This window comes from Aquarana catesbeiana, linkage group LG09 (genome assembly GCF_042186555.1).
Source record: "Aquarana catesbeiana isolate 2022-GZ linkage group LG09, ASM4218655v1, whole genome shotgun sequence".
In the NCBI taxonomy this organism is placed as follows: domain Eukaryota; kingdom Metazoa; phylum Chordata; class Amphibia; order Anura; family Ranidae; genus Aquarana; species Aquarana catesbeiana.
In genome coordinates this window covers 311721437-311748108 of record NC_133332.1, presented here as the reverse complement: position 1 = coordinate 311748108, position 26672 = coordinate 311721437, and the positions used below count along the sequence as shown (strand labels likewise).

At 45.3% G+C, this 26672-nt stretch overlaps 1 protein-coding gene and 1 pseudogene across 1 annotated transcript in view; one reads left to right on the top strand and one right to left on the bottom strand.

Moving 5' to 3' along the window:
- The window catches only part of PTGS1 (prostaglandin-endoperoxide synthase 1), a 72121-nt gene that overhangs the window by 25735 nt on the left and 19714 nt on the right, over window positions 1-26672 (bottom strand). Inside the window, exons 3-5 of the mRNA XM_073600677.1 lie at window positions 21525-21641; window positions 12361-12501; window positions 9613-9756 (exon numbers count right to left, since the gene is read on the bottom strand). Of these exons, the coding sequence (XP_073456778.1) occupies window positions 9613-9756; window positions 12361-12501; window positions 21525-21641 (402 nt within the window). The remainder of the gene's footprint in view (window positions 1-9612; window positions 9757-12360; window positions 12502-21524; window positions 21642-26672) is intronic.
- Window positions 956-7158, top strand: LOC141107345 (small ribosomal subunit protein mS26 pseudogene; annotated as a pseudogene).

Genomic DNA, 26672 nt, shown 5'->3' with positions numbered 1-26672 from the left:
GAGTATAAGCCGAGGCACCTAATTTTACCACAAAAAACTGGGAAAACTTATTGACTCGAGTATAAGCCTAGGGTGAGAAATGCGCAGCTACTGTAAGTGGAAAAGAGGGCCAACAATGCCCATTTGCAGCCTCACTCTGCCCATTTGCAGCCATAGGTCCCCCGAACTTCAAACTCGGTAGTTAAGGGTTCCTAGATGCCCCCTAGCTGCAGCCAAAATTTGGGGTCTCTGGACCCAAAGGGTCCCGAAATGACATTGCTGCAGATGGACACAGTTGACCGACTTTGGGGCCCTGTATCTCGGGGCCATCTGGTGCTAGGATGCTAGGAACCCCAGATTTGGAGTGCAAACCCGGTGGAACTAGCACTACAACATATCCAAAGCTGGGGTTCCTAGCACCAAGTGGCCCTGAGATACGGGGCCCCAAAGTCGGTTCGGAAAATGTCAAGCACAGCCGAGAATGACATTTTCTGAACCGACTTTGGGGCCCCATATCGAGATGGGCCACTTGCACAGTACTTGGAGTAAAGTAAGTGACTGACACCCATCTGCTCACATCCTCACTATGGGATAAGAATACAACCCAGGAGGGGGCATCTCAGCCCACCTGACCTTTGGAGGTCTCTAATAGCCTTTAGGGGGTAAGAGGATGCTACACATAGTAGGAAAAAAACACAAGGAGAGAGGCGCCTCTGAGTGTAGACGTTTAAAAACTTTAATACTGCATAAGATTAACAACTCACATTTGAGTAGAAGGTATAGGCATGTGGGTCCCCAACATGGATAAGTCCTAATGTTGACGGTCCTGCTCTCCTGGTCCTTCACGCTCGGGCGCTATCTGAATGGAATCCACCGCTGAAAGGAAAGAGCCGGCTCTGGTGGAGAGACTCAGAGCGAAGCGTGAGACACAAGGGTAGGATGGTGCCAGAGGGTGACGTCACACCATGATGGCACCATGAGCGTGAAGGACCAGGAGAGCAGGACCATCAACACTAGGACTTACCCTTGTTCGGCTCAGAGCGAAGTGTGAGACACAAGGGTAGGATGGTGCCAGAGGATGACGTCACACCATGATGGAACCATGAACGTGAAGGACCAGGAGAGCAGGACCGTCAACACTAGGACTTACCCTTGTTGGGACCCACATGCCTATACCTTCTACTCAAATGTGAGTTGTTAACCTTATGCAGTATTAAAGTTTTTAAACGTCTACATTCAGGGGCGCCTCTCTCCTTGTGTTTTTCGCAGTACCTTTGGAACTTGGTTTCTGTTCCCAAATGTTGGCAGCCTTGAGTGTTTTGGGCTCTTCATTCCCCATATGCCACTGACCACCTATATGGACTAATATAGACTGTAGATATCCCACAACAGACTGTATTGCTATTGGGATAATTATAAATCTAGGTTTTTGCGCCTTTACTTGTGTCTACACATAGTAGGACGCTGCCCTTTGCCGGCAGTGCACTTAAGTACTGGACTGTTGCTCTTGCATGGAGTTCAGTGATCCCACATGCCCCCTGTGGAGTACTTGAGAGTACCATGCAGGGGGCGTGTCTGAGCTCTACGTGAGAGAGCAACTGTCTGACTCTCCAGCGTGCTTCCGCCTCATTGCATAACAGTGTGACTTCAATTGGGCTTTAAAGCAAAATAAAACGATGAAACAGCTTCATAGTACAAATGAACAGTAAATGTGAAGCCTAGATCCTGACCACACTTTGAGGTCAATTCATAAATGCTATCTACTAAACACTGCGGTATCTCCCTATAAAAGATAAGTCTTTCCTTTATAAACGCTTCCAAGATTTTTTTTTTTTTTTCTTAGTTCTGATTTTCCAGATTTTTATTTAGGGTAGGTTTTCTTTTCTTTCTCTTTATTTAGATACACGGTGAGCTTAGTGGAATTCTTCTTTCATAACATTTTCAATTAAACATAGCTGACTCACAACTGTGAGCAATCATTGCACAGACACGCCTGGAAGACAGGACTACCCACTCAAAAGGGTATGAATCGTTTGACTCATAGGACATCACCACCAGCAGGGCCGTCTTTAAGGCAGGGCAAAAGGGGCAGCTGCCCTGGGCCCTGTCATTGTTGTGGGGCCCAAAGCAGCTGCCTCATACTTGCCAACTATCCCAGTTTAAATTCCCTTGTCACTTGAGGTTTTAGTCCTGTGCTGTGTCCTGATATCTCAGTGTGAAGTTCTGCTACTGATGCTGCCCAGCCCTGCCCTATTGTTGTGTGCAGATGACTCACCTGCAGGCCCTGTGTTTACATGTAAATACCGGCATTCATATGTAATAAGTGGCGGCATTCATATAAATAGGGGCAGACCGGCAGCATTGATATGTAAATAGAGGCAGTATTCATATGCATATCATACCCCCCTGAGGTCATATCTACCATCACCTATACTGAATGCTGCCCACTGGGGAGATAAAAGGGGCATGCTTGAAAGTCCTGCCAACTGTGGTCATTAGGCCTACCATCAGCCTGTTCTGCAAAGGTAAGCAAATTGATGGGGGGAAGGGGGAGGGTAGTGTGGGGTGTGCAGAGGTAGGCAGAGAAGGAAATACAGTTTGGGGTGCACAGGTGAGCAAGGAGGGGATGTATGGGGGTAAGGAAGGTGGGTGCAAAGATGAGCAGAGGAGGTAGGTAGAGTTAAAGGGGAGGAGGATTGGAGTGGAGAGGATGGGGGAGGTTTGGGGTGCAGAGGTTAGCATGGGTTTTAGGATTGCAAAGGTGTACTGATAGGGTGGATAAAGATATAGGTCATGTGTAGGGCAGCCCATTCATTTCAGTGGGCTGCTCTATGCGCTACACATGCGGAAAAAAGTCCCAAACCCTTTTCCAAAATCACACGGTGCCAAGGCACAGGTCAGCAGATGCCTGAGGGTGTCATAATTAACAATTAATGGCACTGCTGTGTATCTGCTATAGGACAGCACGTTTCTGTGGTGTCAGGAAAGCGATTTTGCATGCGTTCCTGACACACACAAATGTGAATGCAGGCTAAATATCTCAGTTACATTGGTGCTTGGTGTAGAATCCTTTCATTCACACTAGTGGCCAGTGTGAATGCCCTCTTACCCTGGTGGTCAGTGCAAATACCTTCTTACACTGGTGGTTACTGTGAATGCTCCTATTACATTAGTGGTCAGTGTAAACCCCTATTACATCAGTGGTCAGTGTAAACCCCTATTACATCAGTGGTCAGTGTAAACCCCTATTACATTAGTGATCAGTGTAAACCCCTATTACATTAGTGGTCAGTGTAAACCCCTATTACATCAGTGGTCAGTGTAAACCCCTATTACATCAGTGGTCAGTGTAAACCCCTATTACATTAGTGATCAGTGTAAACCCCTATTACATTAGTGGTCAGTGTAAACCCCTATTACATTAGTGGTCAGTGTAAACCCCTATTACATGAGTGGTCAGTGTAAACCCCTATTACATGAGTGGTCAGTGTAAACCCCTATTACATGAGTGGTCAGTGTAAACCCCTATTACATTAGTGGTCAGTGTAAACCCCTATTATATGAGTGGTCAGTGTAAACCCCTATTACATGAGTGGTCAGTGTAAACCCCTATTACATTAGTGATCAGTGTAAACCCCTATTACATGAGTGGTCAGTGTAAACCCCTATTACATTAGTGATCAGTGTAAACCCCTATTACATGAGTGGTCAGTGTAAACCCCTATTACATTAGTGGTCAGTCTAAACCCCTTTTACATTAGTGCTGAGTGTAAACCCCCATTACATTAGTGGTCAATTTAAAACCCTATTACATTAGTGGTCAGTGTAAACCCCTATTACATTAGTGGTCAGTATTGAAACTCATCTTTATATTGGTAGTCAGTAAAAAAAAATCAGCATTGCCATTGATCGAAGCGACAGCGAAACTGCATGGGGGGGGCCAACAAAATTTTTGCCCAGGGTCCAATCAATATTAAAGATGGCCCTGACCCTGTGTCGGGGCAGAAAGTCTCGCCATGACCCCACAGCCAAGTCCAAGGCCCAGGGCCGATCCTACCCAGGGTGCGAAGGGTGCTTTGCACCCAGGCGCCTGCAGAGGTGGGGGTGCCGAAGAGCCAGACTTCTCCCCTCCCTCCTTCTCTCCTTGTGAGTGTCCGTCCAGAACTCCAGTGTGAGCGTAGGGCAGCCCGTGCAGCCTGGCAGTGCTCGGGGGAGGGGCGCTCCTCTTCCTGACATGAGGGTTCTAGTCAGTGGCTACTGATGTGCGGGAATAAATTCCTCACACTGGGATCCCGCACTGTCTCTACCAACTCCAGTTGGAATGCCTCCCCCTCCCATCTCTATCTCGGGCTGCACGGAGAGAGAACTGAGGTGAGTCAGTGTGCTGTGTGTAGGAATGGTATCCCCTACACACCTTTAGATGTGCTCTGGGCTGCCCCTGCTAGGAGATGTTTTATAGTATGATAGATTACATAGGATACACAGGCCCTTGTCCCTTCCTGCACCTCAGTAGTTCATTTACAGATGTGATGTTTAATGAGATGTACTAAGAGCCCTTTCACACTGACAGTGCAGGGGCATCGGTGGTAATGCACTGCTACTTTTAGTGGCGTTTTACCGTCACTTTAGAGGGACATTTAACCCCCACTAAAGGGTTCAAAGGCGCAACAGCTGAGGCGCTTTGCAGGCGCTGCCCATTGATTTCAATGAGCAAGGGCGCTTTAGGAGCGGTGTATACACCGCTCCTAAAGCAGCTCAAAGAAGCTACTTGCAGCAATTTTTTGGACGTCCTGCCAGTGCTCTGCTCCAGTGTGAAAGCATTCGGGCTCTCACAGTGGGACTGCAGATAAGGCTTTTTCCAGGCGCTATTTTTAACACTAAAGCACCTGAAAAACGCCTCCAGTGTGAAAGGGGTCTAATGGACCATCTCCTGTACTATGTCTGCAGTAAGGATGAGCTCCGGCGTGTTCGCAAGCTGCACGTGCCGAGCCCGCCAGGAACTGGGCACTGCACAGCGCTAATCACAAGCAGTGAGACATTTCCTAAGGTGCGGCTGCAGAGATCGGGAAATGTCTCACTGCTTGTGATTAGCGCAGCGCATTGCCGACTTCCTGGCGCGTGCAGCTTGCGAACACGCCGGAGCTCATCCTTAGTCTGCAGTCTCTGACCATCTCCTGTATTATGTCTGCAGTCTCTGATCATCTCCTGTACTATGTCTGCAGTCTCTGATCATCTCCTGTACTATGTCTGCAGTCTCTGATCATCTCCTGTACTATGTCTGCAGTCTCTGATCATCTCCTGTACTATGTCTGCAGTCTCTGATCATCTCCTGTACTATGTCTGCAGTCTCTGATCATCTCCTGTACTATGTCTGCAGTCTCTGATCATTTCCTGTACTATGTCTGCAGTCTCTGATCATCTCCTGTATTATGTCTGCAGTCTCTGATCATCTCCTGTATTATGTCTGCAGTCTCTGATCATCTCCTGTATTATGTCTGCAGTCTCTGATCATCTCCTGTATTATGTCTGCAGTCTCTGACCATCTCCTGTACTATGTCTGCAGTCTCTGACCATCTCCTGTACTATGTCTGCAGTCTCTGACCATCTCCTGTGCTATGTCTGCAGTCTCTGTCCATCTCCTGTGCTATGTCTGCAGTCTCTGATCATCTCCTGTATTATGTCTGCAGTCTCTGATCATCTCCTGTATTATGTCTGCAGTCTCTGATCATCTCCTGTATTATGTCTGCAGTCTCTGATCATCTCCTGTGCTATGTCTGCAGTCTCTGATCATCTCCTGTATTATGTCTGCAGTCTCTGATCATCTCCTGTATTATGTCTGCAGTCTCTGATCATCTCCTGTATTATGTCTGCAGTCTCTGTCCATCTCCTGTGCTATGTCTGCAGTCTCTGACCATCTCCTGTACTATGTCTGCAGTCTCTGACCATCTCCTGTACTATGTCTGCAGTCTCTGTCCATCTCCTGTGCTATGTCTGCAGTCTCTGATCATCCCCTGTATTATGTCTGCAGTCTCTGATCATCTCCTGTATTATGTCTGCAGTCTCTGATCATCTCCTGTATTATGTCTGTAGTCTCTGATCATCTCCTGTATTATGTCTGCAGTCTCTGATCATCCCCTGTATTATGTCTGCAGTCTCTGATCATCTCCTGTATTATGTCTGCAGTCTCTGATCATCTCCTGTATTATGTCTGTAGTCTCTGATCATCTCCTGTACTATGTCTGCAGTCTCTGATCATCTCCTGTATCATGTCTGTAGTATTTTTGGGGGCTTTTTCTAACAGACTCTCTAACAGAAGCGCTCTCTGTCTCCATCAGAGAGGCTCCCCTCCAGGTCCCAATAAAGTAATCTTGCTTCTCTTCCTGTATTTTGTTTATTGTACCTGTAAGGATCCCAGGGTAATGAAGACTTCGTGGTGGAGCATCTCTGTGGTTGAGTCGTTGCCATAGAAATATTTGTAAAGGGGAGGAGTTACTAAAATGACCACGCCCATGTGGGGGCGCCAGAAATATTTCTGCACCCAGGTGCCTGTGACTCTAGGATCAGCCCTGCCAAGGCCTCCCGTATCAAATATCCACCAATGGCGTCTATAGAGGAGCTTCTGAATGCTACAAAGAGTATACTCTTCTACTGACCGCACTCAGGTCACAGTTCACGAGAGAATTGTTACAACAACAATATGAGCTGCAAGCCGGGTCTTTGGCTGAACAGCAACATCAGCAGGAAAGGGAGGAGCACGCCGCCCTCACGGCCTGGAACCTGGAGGAGAACAAGAAGGCTCTTCTCAGAAGGTTGGAACGTCTGAAGCTGGAGGAGAAAGCTTCACAACTACAGAGAGCGGAAATAAACCAACTCCACCAGGAGGAGGCGCTGCTGAGCATCCAGGAAAGGGAGGAGGAGGTGGAGAGGCTGCAGGAACTTTCCAGGACTTTCATCACCCCGGAGAATCTGCCGGAGGGGATTGAAGCCGCTCTGGATCACCCCAAATCCTATAACTTCTTTCTGGACCGAGAAGGGAAAATTCTGCTTCCGAGTTCAGCCAGCCAATCGTGATGTCGTCATTCCTGTCATTGTGATGTCATTTCTCAGTGTCCAGCCAGTTTATGATTCAAATAAATAATGGAAAATAAAAAAAAAAATAAAAAATTCCTTGGTCCATTGTTAAGCTATAGTGCTTTTTATACCCAGTAACAACATCAGAAGGTCATCTAGAACTCCTAAACTGCTGCTGCTGGGGGGAAGGCGGGGGTGGCATGGAGCAACAAGTGTCTTCTACTTGATGTAGACATGTCCTGGCTAGACTTTAGTTCCCAAGAACCAGCCAGTTATTTCTTGGGAAAGGTCTTGGGAGTTTGCTAGTTTAGTTGAGAATGTGGGCTGCTGATTGAGTGGTGATAGGGTCGCAGAGAGCATCCCTACTATCGGGGCAGAATTCAACAGGGCAGGCCAAGGGGGGACATTTATATAATAGTCTTACGTAATCTAGCAGTGCTAGTAAAACAACTGCTAGGATATTGTACAGTTCAAATGGACTGGGTGTTACTGGGTAGGTTGCATTAGAATGCAGACAGCAGCAACCAGACCACTGATGAAAGGGTATCCAGCCCAAAAGCTACTGAGGGACAATAGTCCGAACCAGATGTTTCAAAGCAGACTACAAGCAAAAAAGACCATTCACAACTGGAATGCTTTGCTTGAACGTTATGTAGTTATATAGTTAGTCAGGTTGACGTAGACATGTCCTGGCTAGACTTTAGTTCCCAAGAACCAGCCGGTTATTTCTTGGGAAAGGTCTTGGGAGTTTGCTATAGTTGAGAATGTGGGCTGCTGATTGAGTGGTGATAGAGTCGCAAAGAGCATCCCTACTATCAGGGCAGAATTCAACAGGGCAGGCCAAGGGGGGGACATTTATATAATAGTCTTACGTAATCTAGCAGTGCTAGTATAACAACTGCTAGGGTATTGTACAGTTCAAATGGACTGGGTAGGCTGCATTAGAATGCAGGCAGCAGCAACCAGACCACTGATGAAAGGGCATCCAGCCCAAAAGCTACTGAGGGACAATAGTCCGAACCAGATGTTTCAAAGCAAACTACGAGCAAAAAAGACCATACACAACTGGAATGCTTTGCTTGAATGTTACGTAGTTATATAGTTAGTCAGGTTGGAAAAAAGACACAAGTCCATCTAGTTCAACCAATTCTGAATGTAGAGGCGATCCCATAGCATAAGAGACAGAACAGGTGAGGTTTCAGTTGTGATTTAGGGTGTATCCACACAAGGGTGAGCTACTGTGCCCGAACACATTTAACCTCCAAAGTCTAGTTTGTTTGACCAGTGTGATCGCTCCGTACCGTGATCATGTTCAGTGACCTGCTTGGAAGGGATAGTTGAGCTGGACTCGTCGTGTGTGACCATTAACCATGCCCGAGCACAAATTCCCATAGATCACTGGGACCATAAAACAGGGATCACTGTGGTCTAGCTGGCCCGGGGGTAATGACGCAAGTGTGCCTGAACTTGGCACAATGTGAACGTGAACCAGTGAGGACAATCGTACTCAGCCATGGCACAATGCAACCGTGCCTAGTGTGAGAACACAGAGGTTTCAGACAACATCCAAGCATGGGAAACGCCAAGATGGACTTCTGCCTTGTGGAGGTATGCCTGGGCAGCCATTCAGTTGAGGTTAGGATTTAGGAAATAGACTCTGTTCACGTTGAACTGTATTGGTAAAGAACTTTCAAGTAAAGTTGCATCAACTCTTCTGAGCCTGGTCTGAATTTATTCAAAGGGGTGCATGTTGGGTCTGGCGTATCAAAAGAACAAGGGTCTGTAAGGCACTGTAGAGGCAATCCCATAGCATGAGAGAAAAGATCAGGGGAGGCTGCCGTTGAGATTTAGGGTGTACTCACACAAGGGTGTGCTACTGTGCCTGAGCACAGTTGACCCCCAAAGTCCAGTTTGTTTAAACAGTGTGATCACACTATACCATGATCAGGTACTGTTCAGTGTCCTGCTTGAAAGCGGTAGTCTCAAGCATGATTCGGTTGGACTTGCCATATGTGTGACCACTAACTGTGCCCAAGCAAAGAACTCTCATAGATCAATGGGACAGAACCCAGAGATCACTGTCGTTTGGCTGGCGGGCGTAATGAAGCAAGTGTGCCTGGGCTTGGCACAACATGAACCCGAACCAGTGGGGCAAGTGGAAAAACACACTTAGCCATGGCACAATGTAACTGTGCCTAGTGTGAGAACATGGAGGTTCCAGAGAACATCCAAGCTTGAGGAACGCCAAGATGGACCTCTACCTTGTGGAGGTATGCCTGGGCAGCCATTTAGTGGTAGTTAGGGTTAGGAAATGGACTCTGTTCACACTGAACTTTATCATTTCAAGTAAAGTTGCATCAACTGTTCTGAGCCTGATCTGAAGTTATTCAAAGGGGGGAGGGGGAGGGGGTACATGTTGGGTCTGGCATATCAAAGGAACCCTTTAAGAACATAATATGACAATATCAACAAAAAGAAAAGTTTTGGACCAAGCATTATAAAATGTAACAGACGTACAGACCATCAAAAACGATACTACCAAGGTACTAGACCACATCTTACCTTTGGTTCCCATTGGTGTGGGACAATCATCTGGCACAGGGGGTAGAACCCGTGTGAAGTAGCTTACATTGGAATATGCTTCCCAGCTAATATAACCGTATGCAGAGTTATAGGTCGGGGGGCTGGGTATCAGATTGGATCGCACTGTAAAAGATGAAAAGTTCAGATAATGATTTGTATAAAAGAAACAATTTATGGAAGAGCGTCTACATGAAACGTCAACTCACCCAAAGAGCATATTTCAATTGTGGGAAGAGGGAAGTAGCCCCTTCCACCCAATGCTGGAGCACAAAAGGGTCTTCCCCAAACTGTTACCACAAGGTTGGAAGAGTACAATTGTCTAAGCCCCCCCACTTAGCATGAGCAAGGCGGTTTGGAGGCTTTTGTACAAGTGACTCTAAGTACAGGGGCAGAATTGTGCATTTTTGGCCCCATAGGCCTGTAAATAGTAACACCTGAAAAACACAACAAAATACATTGTTCAAACATTTAACGCCCCCCCCCCCCCCACCTTAAAGTCTATGGGGCCAAAAATATGTGATTCTGCCCCAAAAATATGTGATTCTGTACTTTTTTTGAGCTTCACACGACACGCCACTCTACAACAGTCAGACCCTTTAAGAAAATTGAGATTCTTCCTCTAGACTGGAGTGTTGTTGGGCTTTGGGAGTTGCGTAACAATAAGCTCAGGTGTGAATGGGGGCCGAAAGGACAACTTTAATCCCCTTATTAATGTCTCAACCCCATTCTGCTGGAGCCACTCATCTTGACTGTCTGGCCCCTGTGCATGCCTACAGGGATGATAGCTATTTAATGACTGGCCCCTGGGGGCCAGTCATTAACCAGTCTATTCACCAGTAGTATAAATATGGGAGAACGCTGGGTTCAGGGGCCGTTCCAACTTACTCTTGCCCGCTCGGAGCCGTACATGCTGTGAAGGAGGACCTCTGCGCCTTGCAGTCTGTAAGAGGCACTGAGCTTCCTGAGAACATCCAAAGCATGGGAAACACCAAGATGGACTTCCACCTTGTGAAGGTATGCCTGGGCAGCCATTCATTTGTAGTTAGGGTTAGGAAATAGATTAATTGAACTGTATCCTTAAAGAACTTTTAAGTAGCTTGATCCTGGTCTGAAGTTACTCAAAGGGGTGCATGTTGGGTCTGGCGTATCAATAGAACCAGAATCTGCAAGGCACATGTGGGGTACAAAGCTCAGCTACTAAAAGGGGCAGGACAAAATGAAAGAGAGAGAGGTGGGAGGAGGCAGGGCAAAATGAGAAAGGGGGGTGGGAGGAGGCAGGGCAAAATGAGAGAGGGGGTGGGAGGAGCTAGGGCAAAATGAGAGAGGGGGGTGGGAGGAGGCAGGGCAAAATGAGAGAGGGGGGTGGGAGGAGGCAGGGCAAAATGAGAGAGGGGGGTGGGAGGAGGCAGGGCAAAATGAGAGAGGGGGGTGGGAGGAGGCAGAGCAAAATGAAGAGAGGGGGTGGGAGAAGGCAGGGCAAAATGAGAAAGGGGGGTGGGAGGAGGCAGGGCAAAATGAGAGAGGGGGTGGGAGGAGCTAGGGCAAAATGAGAGAGGGGGGTGGGAGGAGGCAGGGCAAAATGAGAGAGGGGGGTGGGAGGAGGCAGGGCAAAATGAAGAGAGGGGGTGGGAGAAGGCAGGGCAAAATGAAGAGAGGGGGGTGGGAGGAGGCAGGGCAAAATGAAGAGAGGGGGTGGGAGAAGGCAGGGCAAAATGAGAGAGGGGGTGGGAGGAGCTAGGGCAAAATGAGAGAGGGGGGTGGGAGGAGGCAGGGCAATATGAGAGAGGGGGGTGGGAGGAGGCAGGGCAAAATGAGAGAGGGGGGTGGGAGGAGGCAGGGCAAAATGAGAGAGGGGGGTGGGAGGAGGCAGGGCAAAATGAGAGAGGGGGGTGGGAGGAGGCAGGGCAAAATGAGAGAGGGGGGTGGGAGGAGGCAGAACAGTCTGCCAGTCCCTCCCAGTACTTCTGGGTCCCTTGGTCAGCAGTCATTGATCCTGCACAGGACTTACTCCGTCATGCAAGGCTATCGGGTCCGTGCTCAGCATATAGCTACTAGTACAGAAGACAAATAGAACTCCTGGTGGTCGGCCACTAATCTGGAACACGCACGCAGTGAGGATTGCATGACTGGAAAGGAGAAGCAGCACTGTGATGAGCTTATCTCTCTGTCACCCTGCTCTCTCTTCCTGTCAGCATGCTCCTGATTGGCTCCTTGCACTACCCCTTCCTCAAACTCCAGCCCTGCTGTACAGGGACTACTAGAGGACGATACCAGGTCACATTCAGGCCTTTACGCTGCTTGCCTGTGAAATACATTTAATGATATTAATGTTTACAGAGCTGGAGCATGATTGGCCATGTAGTAACCGCCTCCCACATGAATGCGCTGCACCCAGGGCGGCTGCTCCTCTTTTTCCAGCCCTGCACCCTGGAGCCGCTCCCATCCTGTGAATGGACAGTGAAAGGAGAAGCAACACAGTAATATGTTTATCTCTCTGTCACTCTGCTCTCTCCTCCTATCAGCATGCTCCTTAGTTGTGTCACCCTCTTACACTCCAGCACTGCTGTACAGGGACTGCTAGAGGATAAGACCGGGTCCCATTCAGGCTCTTATACTGCTTGCCTTCAATAACATTTAGATGATATTTTATTAATAAATACAGAACTGCATTGATTTGTCTCTTTTATATCTGCTAGGAGTTCAGCTATTCCGATACTGAGCTCTTACCTGTCAAAACGAGCCGGACAATGATATCCCGGATAAAAGTAGCATTTATTATATCCCAAAACCACTTGTAACGAGTCAAGATGTAGTGATAAAAGGAAGGGCTCGGACGGATGAATTCCCGAATCCTAGCCCATAATTCAGCTGAAAGTGAAAAGAATAAAATGGTCAGAAAAGAAAACATTTATATTAATATTATTATGTATTATCTATTATATATATATATATATATATATATACACACACACACAGTATCTCACAAAAGTACACCCCTCACATTTTTGTAAATCTTTTCTTCTATCTTTTCATGTGACAACACTGAAGAAATGACACTTGTCTACAATGTAAAGTAGTGAGTGTACAGCTTGTATAACAGTGTAAATTTGCTGTCCCCTCAAAATAACTCAACACACAGCCATTAATGTCTAAACCGCTGGCAACAAAAGTCAGTACACCCCTAAGTGAAAATGTCCAAATTGGGTCCAATTAGCCATTTTCACTCCCCGGTGTCATGTGACTCGTTAGTGTTACAAGGTCTTAGGTGTGAATAGGGAGCAGGTGTGTTAAATTTGGTGTTATCGCTCTCACTCTCTCATACTGGTCACTGGAAGTTCAACATGGCACCTCATGGCAAAGAACTCTCTGAGGATCTGGAAAAAAGAATTATTGCTCTACATAAAGATGGCCTAGGCTATAAGAAGATTGCCAAGACCCTGAAACTGGGCTGCAGAACGGTAGCCAAGACCATACAACGGTATAACAGGACAGGTTCCACTCAGAACAGGCCTCGCCATGGTCCACCAAAGAAGTTGAGGTCACGTGATCAGCGTCATATCCAGAGGTTGTCTTTTGGAAATAGACGTATGAGTGCTGCCAGCATTGCTGCAGAGGTTGTAGGGGTGGGGGATCAGCCTGTCAGTGCTCAGACCATACGCCGCACACTGCATCAAATTGTTCTGCATGGCTGTCATCCCAGAAGGAAGCCTCTTCTAAAGATGATGCACAAGAAAGCCCACAAACAGTTTGCTGAAGACAAGCAGACTAAGGACATGGATTACTGGAACCATGTCCTGTGGTCTGATGAGACCAAGATAAACGTATTTGGTTCAGATGGTGACAAGCGTGTGTGGTGGGAACCAGGTGAGGAGGACAAAGACAAGTGTGTCTTGTCTACAGTCAAGCATGGTGGTGGGAGTGTCATGGTCTGGGGCTGCATGAGTGCTGCCGGCACTGGGGAGCTACAGATCATTGAGGGAACCATGAATGCCAACATGTACTGTGACATACTGAAGCAGAGCATGATCCCCTCCCTTCAGAGACTGGGCCGCAGGGCAGTATTCCAACATGATAACGACCCCAAACACACCTCTAAGATGACCACTGCCTTGCTAAAGAAGCTGAGGGTAAAGGTGATGGACTGGCCAAGCATGTCTCCAGACCTAAACCCTATTGATCATCTGTGGGACATCCTCAAACGGAAGGTGGAGGGGCGCAAGGTCTCTAACATCCACCCAGTGGCGTAGCGTGGGGGGTGCAGGGGGTGCCGTGGCCCCGGGCGCGATATTTAGGGGGGCGCCAGTATGTGTCACTGGCTGCCTCCTCCTAATTTTTAATTTTGTGTCCCCGGGCTCCGGCCGCCATGTTAAGTGTCCGGCGCCCTGTGATTGGGTGTATGGGGGTCATGTGAGGCGCCCCGCCTCCGCACATGACCCCCATACACCCAATCACAGGGCGCTGGATACTGAACATGGCAGCAAGCAGAGCGCAGGGGAGAGAAGAAAGTGAGCCGCCGCTGTCTTCTCCTCATCATCCGGACCGATGCAGCCAGGATAAGAAGGTAAGTGAGAGTCATGTTACTGGGGGAGGGAGGGGGGCGAGAGAGAGAGACTGTAGGCAGGACAGTGTAGTTTAGTATAGTATAGTATGGAGGTCAGTGTAGTGTCACTATGGAGGTCAGTGTAGTGTCACTATGGAGGTCAGTGTAGTGTCACTATGGAGGTCAGTGTAGTGTCACTATGGAGGTCAGTGTAGTGTCACTATGGAGGTCAGTGTAGTGTCACTATGGGGGTCAGTGTAGTGTCACTATGGAGGTCAGTGTAGTGTCACTATGGAGGTCAGTGTAGTGTCACTATGGAGGTCAGTGTAGTGTCACTATGGAGGTCAGTGTAGTGTCACTATGGAGGTCAGTGTAGTGTCACTATGGAGGTCAGTGTAGTGTCACTATGGAGGTCAGTGTAGTGTCACTATGGAGGTCAGTGTAGTGTCACTATGGAGGTCAGTGTAGTGTCACTATGGAGGTCAGTGTAGTGTCACTATGGAGGTCAGTGTAGTGTCACTATGGAGGTCAGTGTAGTGTCACTATGGAGGTCAGTGTAGTGGACAGTATTGGAGGAGACAAGTCAGTGCAGACAAGTCCTGTCTCTGCCGATGCCTGACCCCTATCACAGGATCTGTTCACTCACACAGATCCTCAGTGTCTGGGGGAGGGGCGCTGATGTCCTAACCAGCAGGAGCCCGGGAGGAAGGACATCTCCCATGCTGTTATGATAAGGTCAGTACATTTGTTAGGGGGATGTTGTGTAATTATTGTGCTAGGGGACAGACTGCTGCTCCCCCATGTAATGTGCTCTCTTGTGCCTTGCAGTGCCCCCCATGTAATGTGCTGTGCCCACCATGTCATGTGCATGGCAGTGCCCCCCATGTAATGTGCTGTGCCCACCATGTAATGTTATGTGCCATTCAGTGCCCACCATGTAATGCGCTGTGCCCACCATGTCATGTGCCTTGCAGTGCCCCCCATGTAATGTGCTGTGTCCAGTATGTCATTTGCTGTACATTGCAGTGCCCACCATGTAATGCTCTGTGCTGACCATGTCATGTGCTGTGCATTACATTGCCCTTCATGTGATGTGCAGTGCCCACTATGTCATGCTGTGCCTTGCAGTGCCCACCATGTAATGTGCAGTGCCCACCATGTCATGTGCTGTGCCTTGCATTGCCCACCATGTAATGTGCAGTGCCCACCATGTCATGTGATGTGCCATCCAGTGCCAACCATGTCATGTGCAATGCCCACCATGTCATGGCTGTGCCTTGCAATGCCCACTATGTAATTTGCAGTGTCCACCATGTCATGTGCTGTGCCATACAGTGATCCCACCATGTAATATGCAGTGCCCACCGTGTAATGTGCAGTGCCCACCGTGTAATGTGCAGCGCCCACCATGTCATGTGCACTTCCCACCATGTCATGTGCTATGCTGTGCCCACCCTGCCATGTGCTGTGCCCAGCATGTAGTGTGTTGTGCCCACTGTGTAATGTGCTGTGCTGTTCAACAGTGCCCACCATGTCATGTGCAGTTCCTAACATGTAATGTGCAGTTGCATTTCCCACCATGAAACGTGCTATGCCATGCAGTGCCCACCATGTAATGTGTTGTGCCCACCATGTAATGTTATGTGCCATTCAGTGCCCACCATGTAATGTGCTGTGCCATGCAGTGCCCACCATGTAATGCGCTGTACCCACAATGTAATGTGCTGTGTCATACAGTGCCCACCATGTCATGTGCAGTGCCCATCATATAAATTGCTGTGCAGTGCCCACCTAGTATGGTGGACAGTGTAGTATGGTGGTCAGTGTAGTATGGTGGTCAGGTGTAGTATGGTGGTCAGTGTAGTATGGTGGTCAGTATAGTGTAGTATAGTGGACAGTGTAGTGTAGTATAGTGGTCAGTATAGTGGCGAGTATAGTATAGTGGTCAGTGTAGTGGACAGTGTAGTTCTCAGTGTAGTGGTCAGTATAGGAATCAGGTAGGTCAGTACTATTGTATTTGAAGGGACTCAGGGATAGCTAAAAGTCCGCAGGTTGGGGGGGGGGGGCTCAAATTACTTGCCTTGCCCCGGGTGCTGACAACCCACGCTACACCACTGCATCCACCAGCTCTGTGATGTCATCATGGAGGAGTAGAAGAGGACTCCAGTGACAACCTGTGAAGCTCTGGTGACCTCCATGCCCAAGAGGGTTAAGGCAGTGCTGGAAAATAATGGTGGCCACACAAAATATTGACACTTTGGGCCCAATTTGGACATTTTCACTTAGGGGTGTACTCACTTTTGTTGCCAGCGGTTTAGACATTAATGGCTGTGTGTTGAGTTATTTTGAGGGGACAGCAAATTTACACTGTTATACAAGCTGTACACTCACTACTTTACATTGTAGACAAGTGTCATTTCTTCAGTGTTGTCACATGAAAAGATAGAAGAAAAGATTTACAAACATGTGAGGGGTGTACTTACTTTTGTGAGATACTGTGTATATATATATATATATATTATTTTATAATATTATTTAGATATGTATATGGTAGATAATATTTTTTTTTTTAAATATTTTTATTATATATCTAGATCATATAACTATAGACATTTCATTAAAATGAGGTGCTCTAGCTGGATTCACCTACAGATGACAAAATATCACAAATACTTGTGTATTATAATATAAATGTGAAAATTTGAAAATCCGAAAATCTGAAATAATAACTATTATATTAATTTTTTTTTTCATTTTAGTTTCTTTCTTTCTTTTTTTTCCATTTTTCGGGTCATTCATTATGAAAGCAATTCGTAAATTCGAAAATAAGAAAGAATAACTTACTAACTAATAATAACTATTAAATTATAGGTATTGGAATTTCCTTTCAAATTTGGCTGTTGGTGAACATAATAAATACGAATTTATCCGAAGTTACGAATTATCCGAAATAAAGAATGCCGCATCTAAACAAATGGAACGTAACAAAATTAATAATAATAATAATAATAATAATAATAATACATTTTATTATCATTTATTATAAATTCGTTACGTTCCATTTGTTTAAATGTAGCATTCATTATTTCGGATAAATTCGTATTCGTTATGTTCACCAACAGCCAAATTTGAAAGGAAATTCCAATACCTAGAATTTAATAGTTAGGTATTATTAGTTATTTATTCTTTTGAATTTTCGGATTTTGTTTCTTATTTTCCGATTTTCGAATTTACGAACTTAGGAATTGCTTTCATAACGAATGACTCTAAAAACGGAAAAAAAACCAAAAAAAAACCCAAAAAACGAATGAAACTAAAACGAAAACAAATGAATTTTTGGGCAGTACACATGTCTAGAATCCCCCCCCCTCCCCGTTAGAAACACCTCCCTAGGGAACACATTTAACCCCTTGATCGCCCCCTAGCGTTAACCCCTTCCCTGACAGTGTCATTTATACAATAATCATTGCATTTTTTTTTTTTAACACTGATCAATGTTTGGATGTCACTGGTCACCAAAAGGGTCAGATTTGTCTGTCGCAATGACACAGTCCCGCTAAAAATCGCCGCCATCACTAGTAAAAATAAATAAATAAATAAAAGTCCATAAATGCATCCAGGAGTTTGTAGACGCGATAACTTTTTTTTTACCAAAAATACGTAGCAAAATACATATTGGCCTAAACTGAGGAAAAAATTTGTTTTTTCACATTTTTTTTTTCTTTTTTTTTAAGAATATGTATTATAGCAGAAAATAAAAAATATTGCTTTTTTTTGTTTACAGCGCAAAAAAATAAAAATTTTGCAGTTCCACTAAAAATCGCAGATCTCCGCCATTACTAGTAAAATAAATAAATAAAAATGTCATGTTTGTAGAAGCGATAACTTTTGCACAAGCCAATCAATATACGCTTATTGGGTTGTTTTTTTTTTTAACCAGAACTATGTAGCAGAATACATATTGGCCTAAACTGAGGAAAAAATGGGGTGGTTTTTTTTTAATTATAGCAGAAAATAAAAAATATTGGGCTTTTTTTTTCGAAATTGTCGGTCTTTTTTTGTTTATAGCGCAAAAAATAAAAAATGTTGCAGTCCCGCAAAAAATCGCAGATCTCCGTCATTACTAGTAAAATAAATAAATAAAAAAAATTTAAAATGTCATTAAATCTATCCCGTAGTTTGTAAACTTTTGCACAAACCAATCAATATACGCTTATTGTAATTTTTATTTTTTTTTTACCTAAAATATGTACCAGAATATATATTGGCCTAAACTGATGAAGAAATTTGTTTTTTTACATCTTTTTTTTTTTTAAATATGTATTATAGCAGAAAATAAAAAATACTGTCTTTTTTTTCCTTCGAAATTGTCGGTCTTTTTTTGTTTATAGCACAAAAAATAAAAACGTCGCAGTCCCGCTAAAAATCGCAGATCTCCGTCATTACTAGTAAAATAAATATTTTTTTAAAAATGATCTTAAAATCCATCCCGTAGTTTGTAGACGTGATAACTTTTGCACAAACCAATCAATATTTGCTTACTGGGTTTTTTTTTTTACCAAAAATATGTAGCAGAATACATATTGGCCTAAATTGATGAAGAAATGTATTTTTTAAAATTTTTTTTGGATATTTATTATAGCATAAAGTTAAAAATATTTTTTTTTTTCAAAATTGTCGCTCTTTTTTTTGTTTATAGCCCAAAAAAATAAATAAATAAATAAATAAAATCGCAGAGGTGATCAAATACCACTAAAAGAAAGCTCTATTTGTGGTAAAAAGAGGACATCAATTTTATTTGGGTACAGCGTTGCACGATCCGCGCAATTGTCAGTTGAAGTGACGCAGTGCCGTATCGCGAAAAATGGCCCAGTCAGGAAGGCGGGGGGTAAAATCTGATGTGGTTGAAGGACGCCTAATCCTGCCTTCAAGCTAATGACCAAATCTTCTATTCCCATCAGTCCATCTCTCACAGTTACTACCTTTTGTTCCACCAGCCCCTCCCTATTAGATTGTAAGCTCCCAGGAGCAGGGCCCTCCTGACCCTCTTTTAGTGTATTGCCTTATTGCTGTATTGTCTCCCTTCATTGTCTCCCTTTATATTGTAAAGCGATACGCAAACTATAAATCCTGTATAATAATAATAATGATGACCATAAAATGAAATGGCCACCAAAAAAAGACCCTTCCATCTGGAACTTCTCCACGTCCTTCCATGCTTTGTGTGCTGACCTATGTGATGTCCGACATCCTGGAGCTCCTCCAGAAACACCTACGTTCTCCTTATGGAGGCCATAAAGACTTTTCTTAAGCCTTTCGTTGTGTTGTCATCCCTGTTGTCCCATGACATGGTGGCCCTTCTGGACCTCTCCCACAACTCAGCCATTTCTAAATGATGGATTGCTTGAAAGAACCTTCGGGAGATCCATCATCAGCCATTGAATTTTACTGTGAATTTGCATGTTTGCCTTGAAGGTGTAAGAGGATCTTGAACCTGTGGGCGGCCCTTTATCTCAAGATCCAATCTCGCATTGTGAAACTATACTTACATAGTGTCAGGCAGATGTGTTTCTCCGAAACCTACTTCAATATCAATCTGGTGTTACACAACTGACAGGTTTAATGGAGGTGATAAAGAGGTCAGGGGAAACATTCAAGGATTACTCTCTGGGGTTTTATTACATGAATATGGAAAAAACGCTCACTGAGCTCCTGAAATAAGGTATGCCAGCAATGTACAGACTAAAATATATATCTGTCACTTATACTACTCTGTCCATAGGGGGCAAAAAGGGGAAGAGAGGAGGAGAGAAAGAGAGGAAGGAAAGAAAGAAGGAAGAAAGAGTGGAGAAAAGAGCGAGGGGAAAAAAAGAAAGAAAAAGATAATAGCATGTCCCCAGTCTCCAACTATAGCATGTCTTCATTCTCCAAAAACTCCTATAACATGTCCCATCTCCAACAACTTCTATAGCATGTCCCCAGCCTATAGCATTTCCTCAGTCTACAACAACTCCTATAGCATGTCCCCAGTCTCCAACACCTTCTATATCATGTCCCCAGTCTCCAAAAACTTCTATAACATGTCCCCAATCTCCAACAATTCATATGGCATGTCCCCAATCTCCAACAACTTCTATAGCATGTCCCCAATCTCCAACACCTTCTATATCATGTCCCCAGTCTCCAAAAACTTCTATAACATGTCCCCAATCTCCAACAATTCATATGGCATGTCCCCAATCTCCAACAACTTCTATAGCATGTCCCCAATCTCCAACACCTTCTATATCATGTCCCCAGTCTCCAAAAACTTCAATAACATGTCCCGTCTCCAACAATTCCTATAGCATGTCCCGTCTCCAACAATTCTCCAACAATTCCTATAGCATGTTCCCAGCCTATAGCATATCTCCAGTTTACAACTCCTATAACATGTCTCCAGTCTCCAACAACTCCAATAGCATATCCCCAGTCTCCAAAAACTCCTATAACATGTCCCTTCTCCAACAACTTCTATAGCATTTCCCCAGCCTATAGCATTTCCTCAGTCTCCAACAAATCCTATATCATATCCCCAGTCTTCAACTATGTCTTTAGCATATCCCCAGTCTCCAACAATTCCTATAACATATCTCCAGTCTCCACCAACTCCTATAGCATTTCTTCATTTTCCAAAAACTCCTATAACATGTCCCATCTCCAACAACTTCTGTAGCATGTCCCCAGCCTATAGCATTTCCTCAGTCTCCAACAACTCCTATATCATGTCCCCAGTCTCTAACATCTCCTATAGCATGTCCCCAGTCTCCAACAACTCCTATAGCATGTCCCCAGTCTCCAACAACTCCTATATCATGTCCTCAGTCTCCAAAAACTTCTATATGATGTCCCTTGTCTCTACAAAATCTTATAGCATGTCCCCATCAATTTCTGCAGCATGTCCCAAGTCTCCAACGTATAGCATGTCCCTAGTCCCCATCAATGCCTATAGCATGTCCTCAGTCTCCAACATTGTCTATAGCATGTCCCCAGTCGCCAACATTGTCTATAGCATGTCCCCAGTCTGCCACAATTCTTATAGCATGTCCCCAGTCTTGGACCATCTCCTGCTGCATGTCTGAAGATATCAGGGGCCGCACATGAGGCCTCCCCCCCGTAGGTTGACCACCATTGGTTTGATCCATGTTCTGCATGTTTTGAAAATAGCGTTCCACCTTCTTCCACCGCCCCTGCAAGTGCCCAGGATTTTTATTTTTTTTGTTACTGTTTAAAGCTGCTGGATTGCTCAAGAGCTTGTATGACAGGAAACAACTGGTTTGATATGATAAAAGACGTTTGTTCCATAGCTTACGGATGGTGCAGTTTCTTCCATAATAGCCAGTGAGGGTGCAGTCACATTCGTATTTGTCAAGGTCGAATCTCACGCACACACCTTTGTGCTGGCATGGGAAGTAGCAGCATGGGTTCACTGAAACGAGAAGAGGACCTGATGAAGGGTTGATTATAGAGCAGAAGAACAATACATTATAGTCTGAAAAACATAAAAAAGGAAAAACTAAATCTGAATATCAAAAAATAAAATAAAGTTAAAAGACATATTCTACCCTTGGAAAAAATGAATAAATACGCATAAATTGAAAAATAAAATAAAAAATGTGCATTTATTAATTTTTTGCATTGGACCCTGCAAGCCATTTCAACGGCAATCAGTGGACTGTTGGGTACAATGCTCAGGCTCCTGCAGATTATTCCTCCAGCCCAGGTCTGTACCGAGATAGGGGCCTTCCATTGTGGAGCTGAAGGAAGTATCCATGGACTACGTGTGAGGGGACATCACTGTACTTGTTCTTCATTAAGATCTCTACACTGACCATCAAGAGAACACACAGGAGGGCAGGGGAGCAGAGAAGGGAGCATAAAGGAGGAACACTGACCACCAATGTTATGGGGAAAAACATCAGTGACCATCAAAAGTTATGGGATACCCACCAATGACACACACCAGTATCTAAAGGGGCTCTCACCACTGATCACCTCCATAAGGGGGCACTCACCATTGACCACCACTAGAAGGGGGCATTCACTACTGAACACCAATATTTAAAGGAGGACTAACGACTGACCACCACAAGGGGACACTCACCACTGATCACCACCATATGGGGGCACTCACCACCGACCACCAACATTTAAAGGGGCACTCACTACTGACCACCACATAAGGGGGCACTCACCACTAACCACCACCATAAGGGGGCACTCACCACTAACCACCACCATAAGGGGGCACTCACCACTGATCACCACCATAAGGGGGCATTTATCACTGACCACCAATATTTAAAGGAACACTCACCACCATATGTGGGCACACACCACTGACCACCAACATTTAAAGAGGGCACACACCACTGAACACCACCATAAGGGGGCACTCACCACTAATCACCACCATAAGGGGGCACTCACCACTGACCACCAACATTTAAATGGGGCACTCACTGCTGACAACCACCATAAGGGGCACTCACCACTGATCACCAATATTTAACGGAACACTCACCAATGGTCACCACCATATGGAAGCACTAACTAGTGACCACCACCATAAGGGGCACTCGCCACTGATCAATAACATTTAAAGAGGGCGCACACCACTGATTTCCACCATAAGGGGGCACTCACCACTGATCACCACCATATGGGGCACTCACCACTGATCACCACCATATGGGGCACTCACCACTGATCACCACCATATGGGGCACTCACCACTGATCACCACCATATGGGGCACTCACCACTGATCACCACCATATGGGGCACTCACCACTGACCACCACCATAAGGGGGCACTCACCACTGATCACGCATATATTTAAATAGTGCTGCTACCCCAAAATAGCCCTTAATGATAAGCAGGATGAGATAGAGACTCACCACTGACCACCACCATAAGGGGCACTCACTATTGATCACCACCATAAGTAGGGGCACTCACCACTGATCACCAACATTTGAACGGGCACTCACCACTGACCTCCACCATAAGGGGGCATTTATCACTGATCACCAACATTTAAACATAGCACACACTACTGAACACCCATATTTAAAGCAGGAGTCTTCAAACTACGGCCCTCCAGTTGTTCAGGAACTACAGTTCCCATCATGCCTAGTCAATGTCAGAGTTTTACAATGCCTCATGGGACGTGTAGTTCCGCAACAGCTGGAGGGCCGTAGTTTGAAGATCCATGATTTAAAGGAATACACACACACACACACCACTGATCACCGCCATATGGGGCGCTCACCACTGACCACCAACATATGAAGGGACACTCACTACTGACCACCACCATAAGGGGGCACTCACCACTGATCACCACCATAAGGGGGCACTCACCACTGACCACCAACATTTGAAGGGGCACTCACCACTGATCACCAACATTTGAACATAGCACAAACTACTGACCACCAACATTTAAACATAGCACAAACTACTGACCACCAACATTTAAACATAGCACAAACTACTGACCACCAATATTTAAAGGAACACACACCACTGATCACCACCATAAGGGGGGGACTTACCACTGACCACCAACATTTGAAGGGGCACTCACCACTGACCACCAACATTTGAAGGGGCACTCACCACCGACCACCAACATTTGAAGGGGCACTCACCACTGACCACCAACATTTGAAGGGGCACTCACCACTGACCACCAACATTTGAAGGGGCACTCACCACTGACCACCAACATTTGAAGGGGCACTCACCACTGACCACCAACATTTGAAGGGGCACTCACCACTGACCAACAACATTTAAAGGGGCACTCACCACTGACCACCAACATTTGAAGGGGCACTCACCACTGACCACCAACATTTGAAGGGGCACTCACCACTGACCACCAACATTTGAAGGGGCACTCACCACTGACCACCAACATTTGAAGGGGCACTCACCACTGACCACCACCATAAGGGCCCACTTACTCAGTTACGAGTATCTATAAAGCCACTCGAATGCTTCTATGTGGAAGCCAGCAGCCAGGATTAAAAATGTAAACAAACTCCCGGCTGCTGGCGGCCTGTAGCCGCCTGGAATTTGTTTACATGCCAAAACAGAGTTAGAGGAATAAAATATGGGAAAATACGTCTTGTAGGAGATGTAATATATATTTTATTTCCTGCTTTTTTTTTTTTGCCCTGACATACCCCAGTGTAATGGGACAAAATGGCAAGAAATGGGGCAAAATGTTAAAAAGTGAAGTGAATGTTCTTGGGCTATATTCTCTGCAGGTGGAACACCTAAATGGGGAAAATACCTTGTTACAGCCACTAGATGGCACTGAGTACCGTAGAATATACGAATGCTCAAAAGAACCATCTAGTGGCCATAATGTGGTATTTGTTTCCCATTCACACATTCGATCTGCAGAGAACACAGCCTGAGAACATTCGATTTTTTACCCATTCACACAGAGCTAAGTTACATGCAGTTTCGATTGACAAACAGCTATGCATTTATTTTTTTATAAATACACCCCTATGGAATTTAATAGGCTGTTCATTTTACAAGGGAATTTTCCTCATCGCTCATAGTAAGAAACCTCGTTTTACATTTAATTCAGGTGAAAACAATAATTTGATTGGCTGCCATCTGCAATACAGACAGTTTTCCATTTAAATGTTCTTTTTCTTGCCTTCATAAAGTTCAGCGTTCTGTTTTGGTTTTTTAATCGCTGTTTATGTTGTGAAAGACTTCCTTTATCGTCCCCATTTACATGCATTGCCTTATGAAATCACAAATCATTACATAACAATAATAATAATAATAATAATTACAGTATGACTATGTGCAAAATATGATGCATTCTGTTAGTAGCATGGACACAGATGTTTTTTGTTTTTCTGTGTGCCCCCTGTACTTTTACTCGTTGATCCTGCCATTAGATCTGCTATTGTTCCATTTCCTGTAAAAAGGGTGAGAACACTGTTCATTCTGCCTGCTCCACCCCTATGCGTTTTCCACTGGTGCGTCTTTTTTTTTTTTTTTTTTTTGGAAAGGTTCAGGGACTTTTTTCCTGCAGCAGGTTGTGTTTTCAGTTCTTCAATGGAAATGCACCAAAAAAATAAAAAACGCAAGCACTGTGTTTTTGATGGGTTTCTGCTGCGTTTTTCACCTGCACGACAATAAGCACTTTTCCCCTAACAAACTACCCAAAGCATGCCATTGCACAATCCTGTAATGTGTCTAATGTGGTCATTTCCGATGATCGTCAGTGCCATCTAGTGGCAAAAATGCGGTATTTTGTTGATTACGGTGTTTCAAGAAAATGCTTCATTATGGCCACTAGATGGAGCTGGCGATCATAAAGAAATACACATATTAGACACGGATTATCCATGACAGCTGTGCACATTAAAAAAAAACAAAAAACAAAAAAAAAAGTCCCCTTTGTAAAAAGAAAACAAATTAAAGGCAAACTCCAAATAGACGTATGAGTGCTGCCAGCATGGCAAAGAACTCTCTGTCTGAGGATCTGAAAAAAAAAGAATTGTCGCTCTACATAAAGGCCAGTGATGGTGAACCTTGGCACCCCAGATATTTTGGAACTACATTTCCCATGATGCTCCTTTGCACTCTGCAGTGTAACTGGGCATCATGGGAAATGTAGTTCCAAAACATCTGGGGAGCCAAGGTTCGCCATCACTGGCCTAGGCTATAAGATTGACAAGACCCTGAAACTGAGCTGCAGCACGGTGGCCAAGACCATACAGCGGTTTAACAGGACAGGTTCCACTCAGAACAGGCCTCACCATGGTCCACCAAAGAAGTAGAGGTCACGTGCTCAGCGTCATATCCAGAGGTTGTCTTTGGGAAATAGACGTATGAGTGCTGCCAGCATTGCTGCAGAGGTTGAAGGGGTGGGAGGTCAGCCTGTCAGTGCTCAGACCATACGCCGCACACTGCATCAAATTGGTCTGCATGGCTGTCGTCCCAGAAGGAAGCCTCTTCTAAAGATGATGTACAAGAAAGCCCGCAAACAGTTTGCTGAAGACAAGCAGACTAAGGACATGGATTACTGGAACCATGTCCTGTGGTCTGATGAGACCAAGATAAACTTATTAGGTTCAGATGGTGACAAGCGTGTGTGGGGGCAACCAGGTGAGGAGGACAAAGACAAGTGTGTCTTGTCTACAGTCAAGCATGGTGGTGGGAGTGTCATGGTCTGGGGCTGCATGAGTGCTGCCGGCACTGGGGGGCTACAGATCATTGAGGGAACCATGAATGCCAACATGTACTGTGACATACTGAAGCAGAGCATGATCCCCTCCCTTCAGAGACTGGGCCGCAGGGCAGTATTCCAACATGATAACCACCCCAAACACACCTCCAAGACAACCACTGCCATGCTAAAGAAGCTGAAGATAAAGGTGATGGACTGGCCAAGCATGTCTCCAGACCTAAACCCTA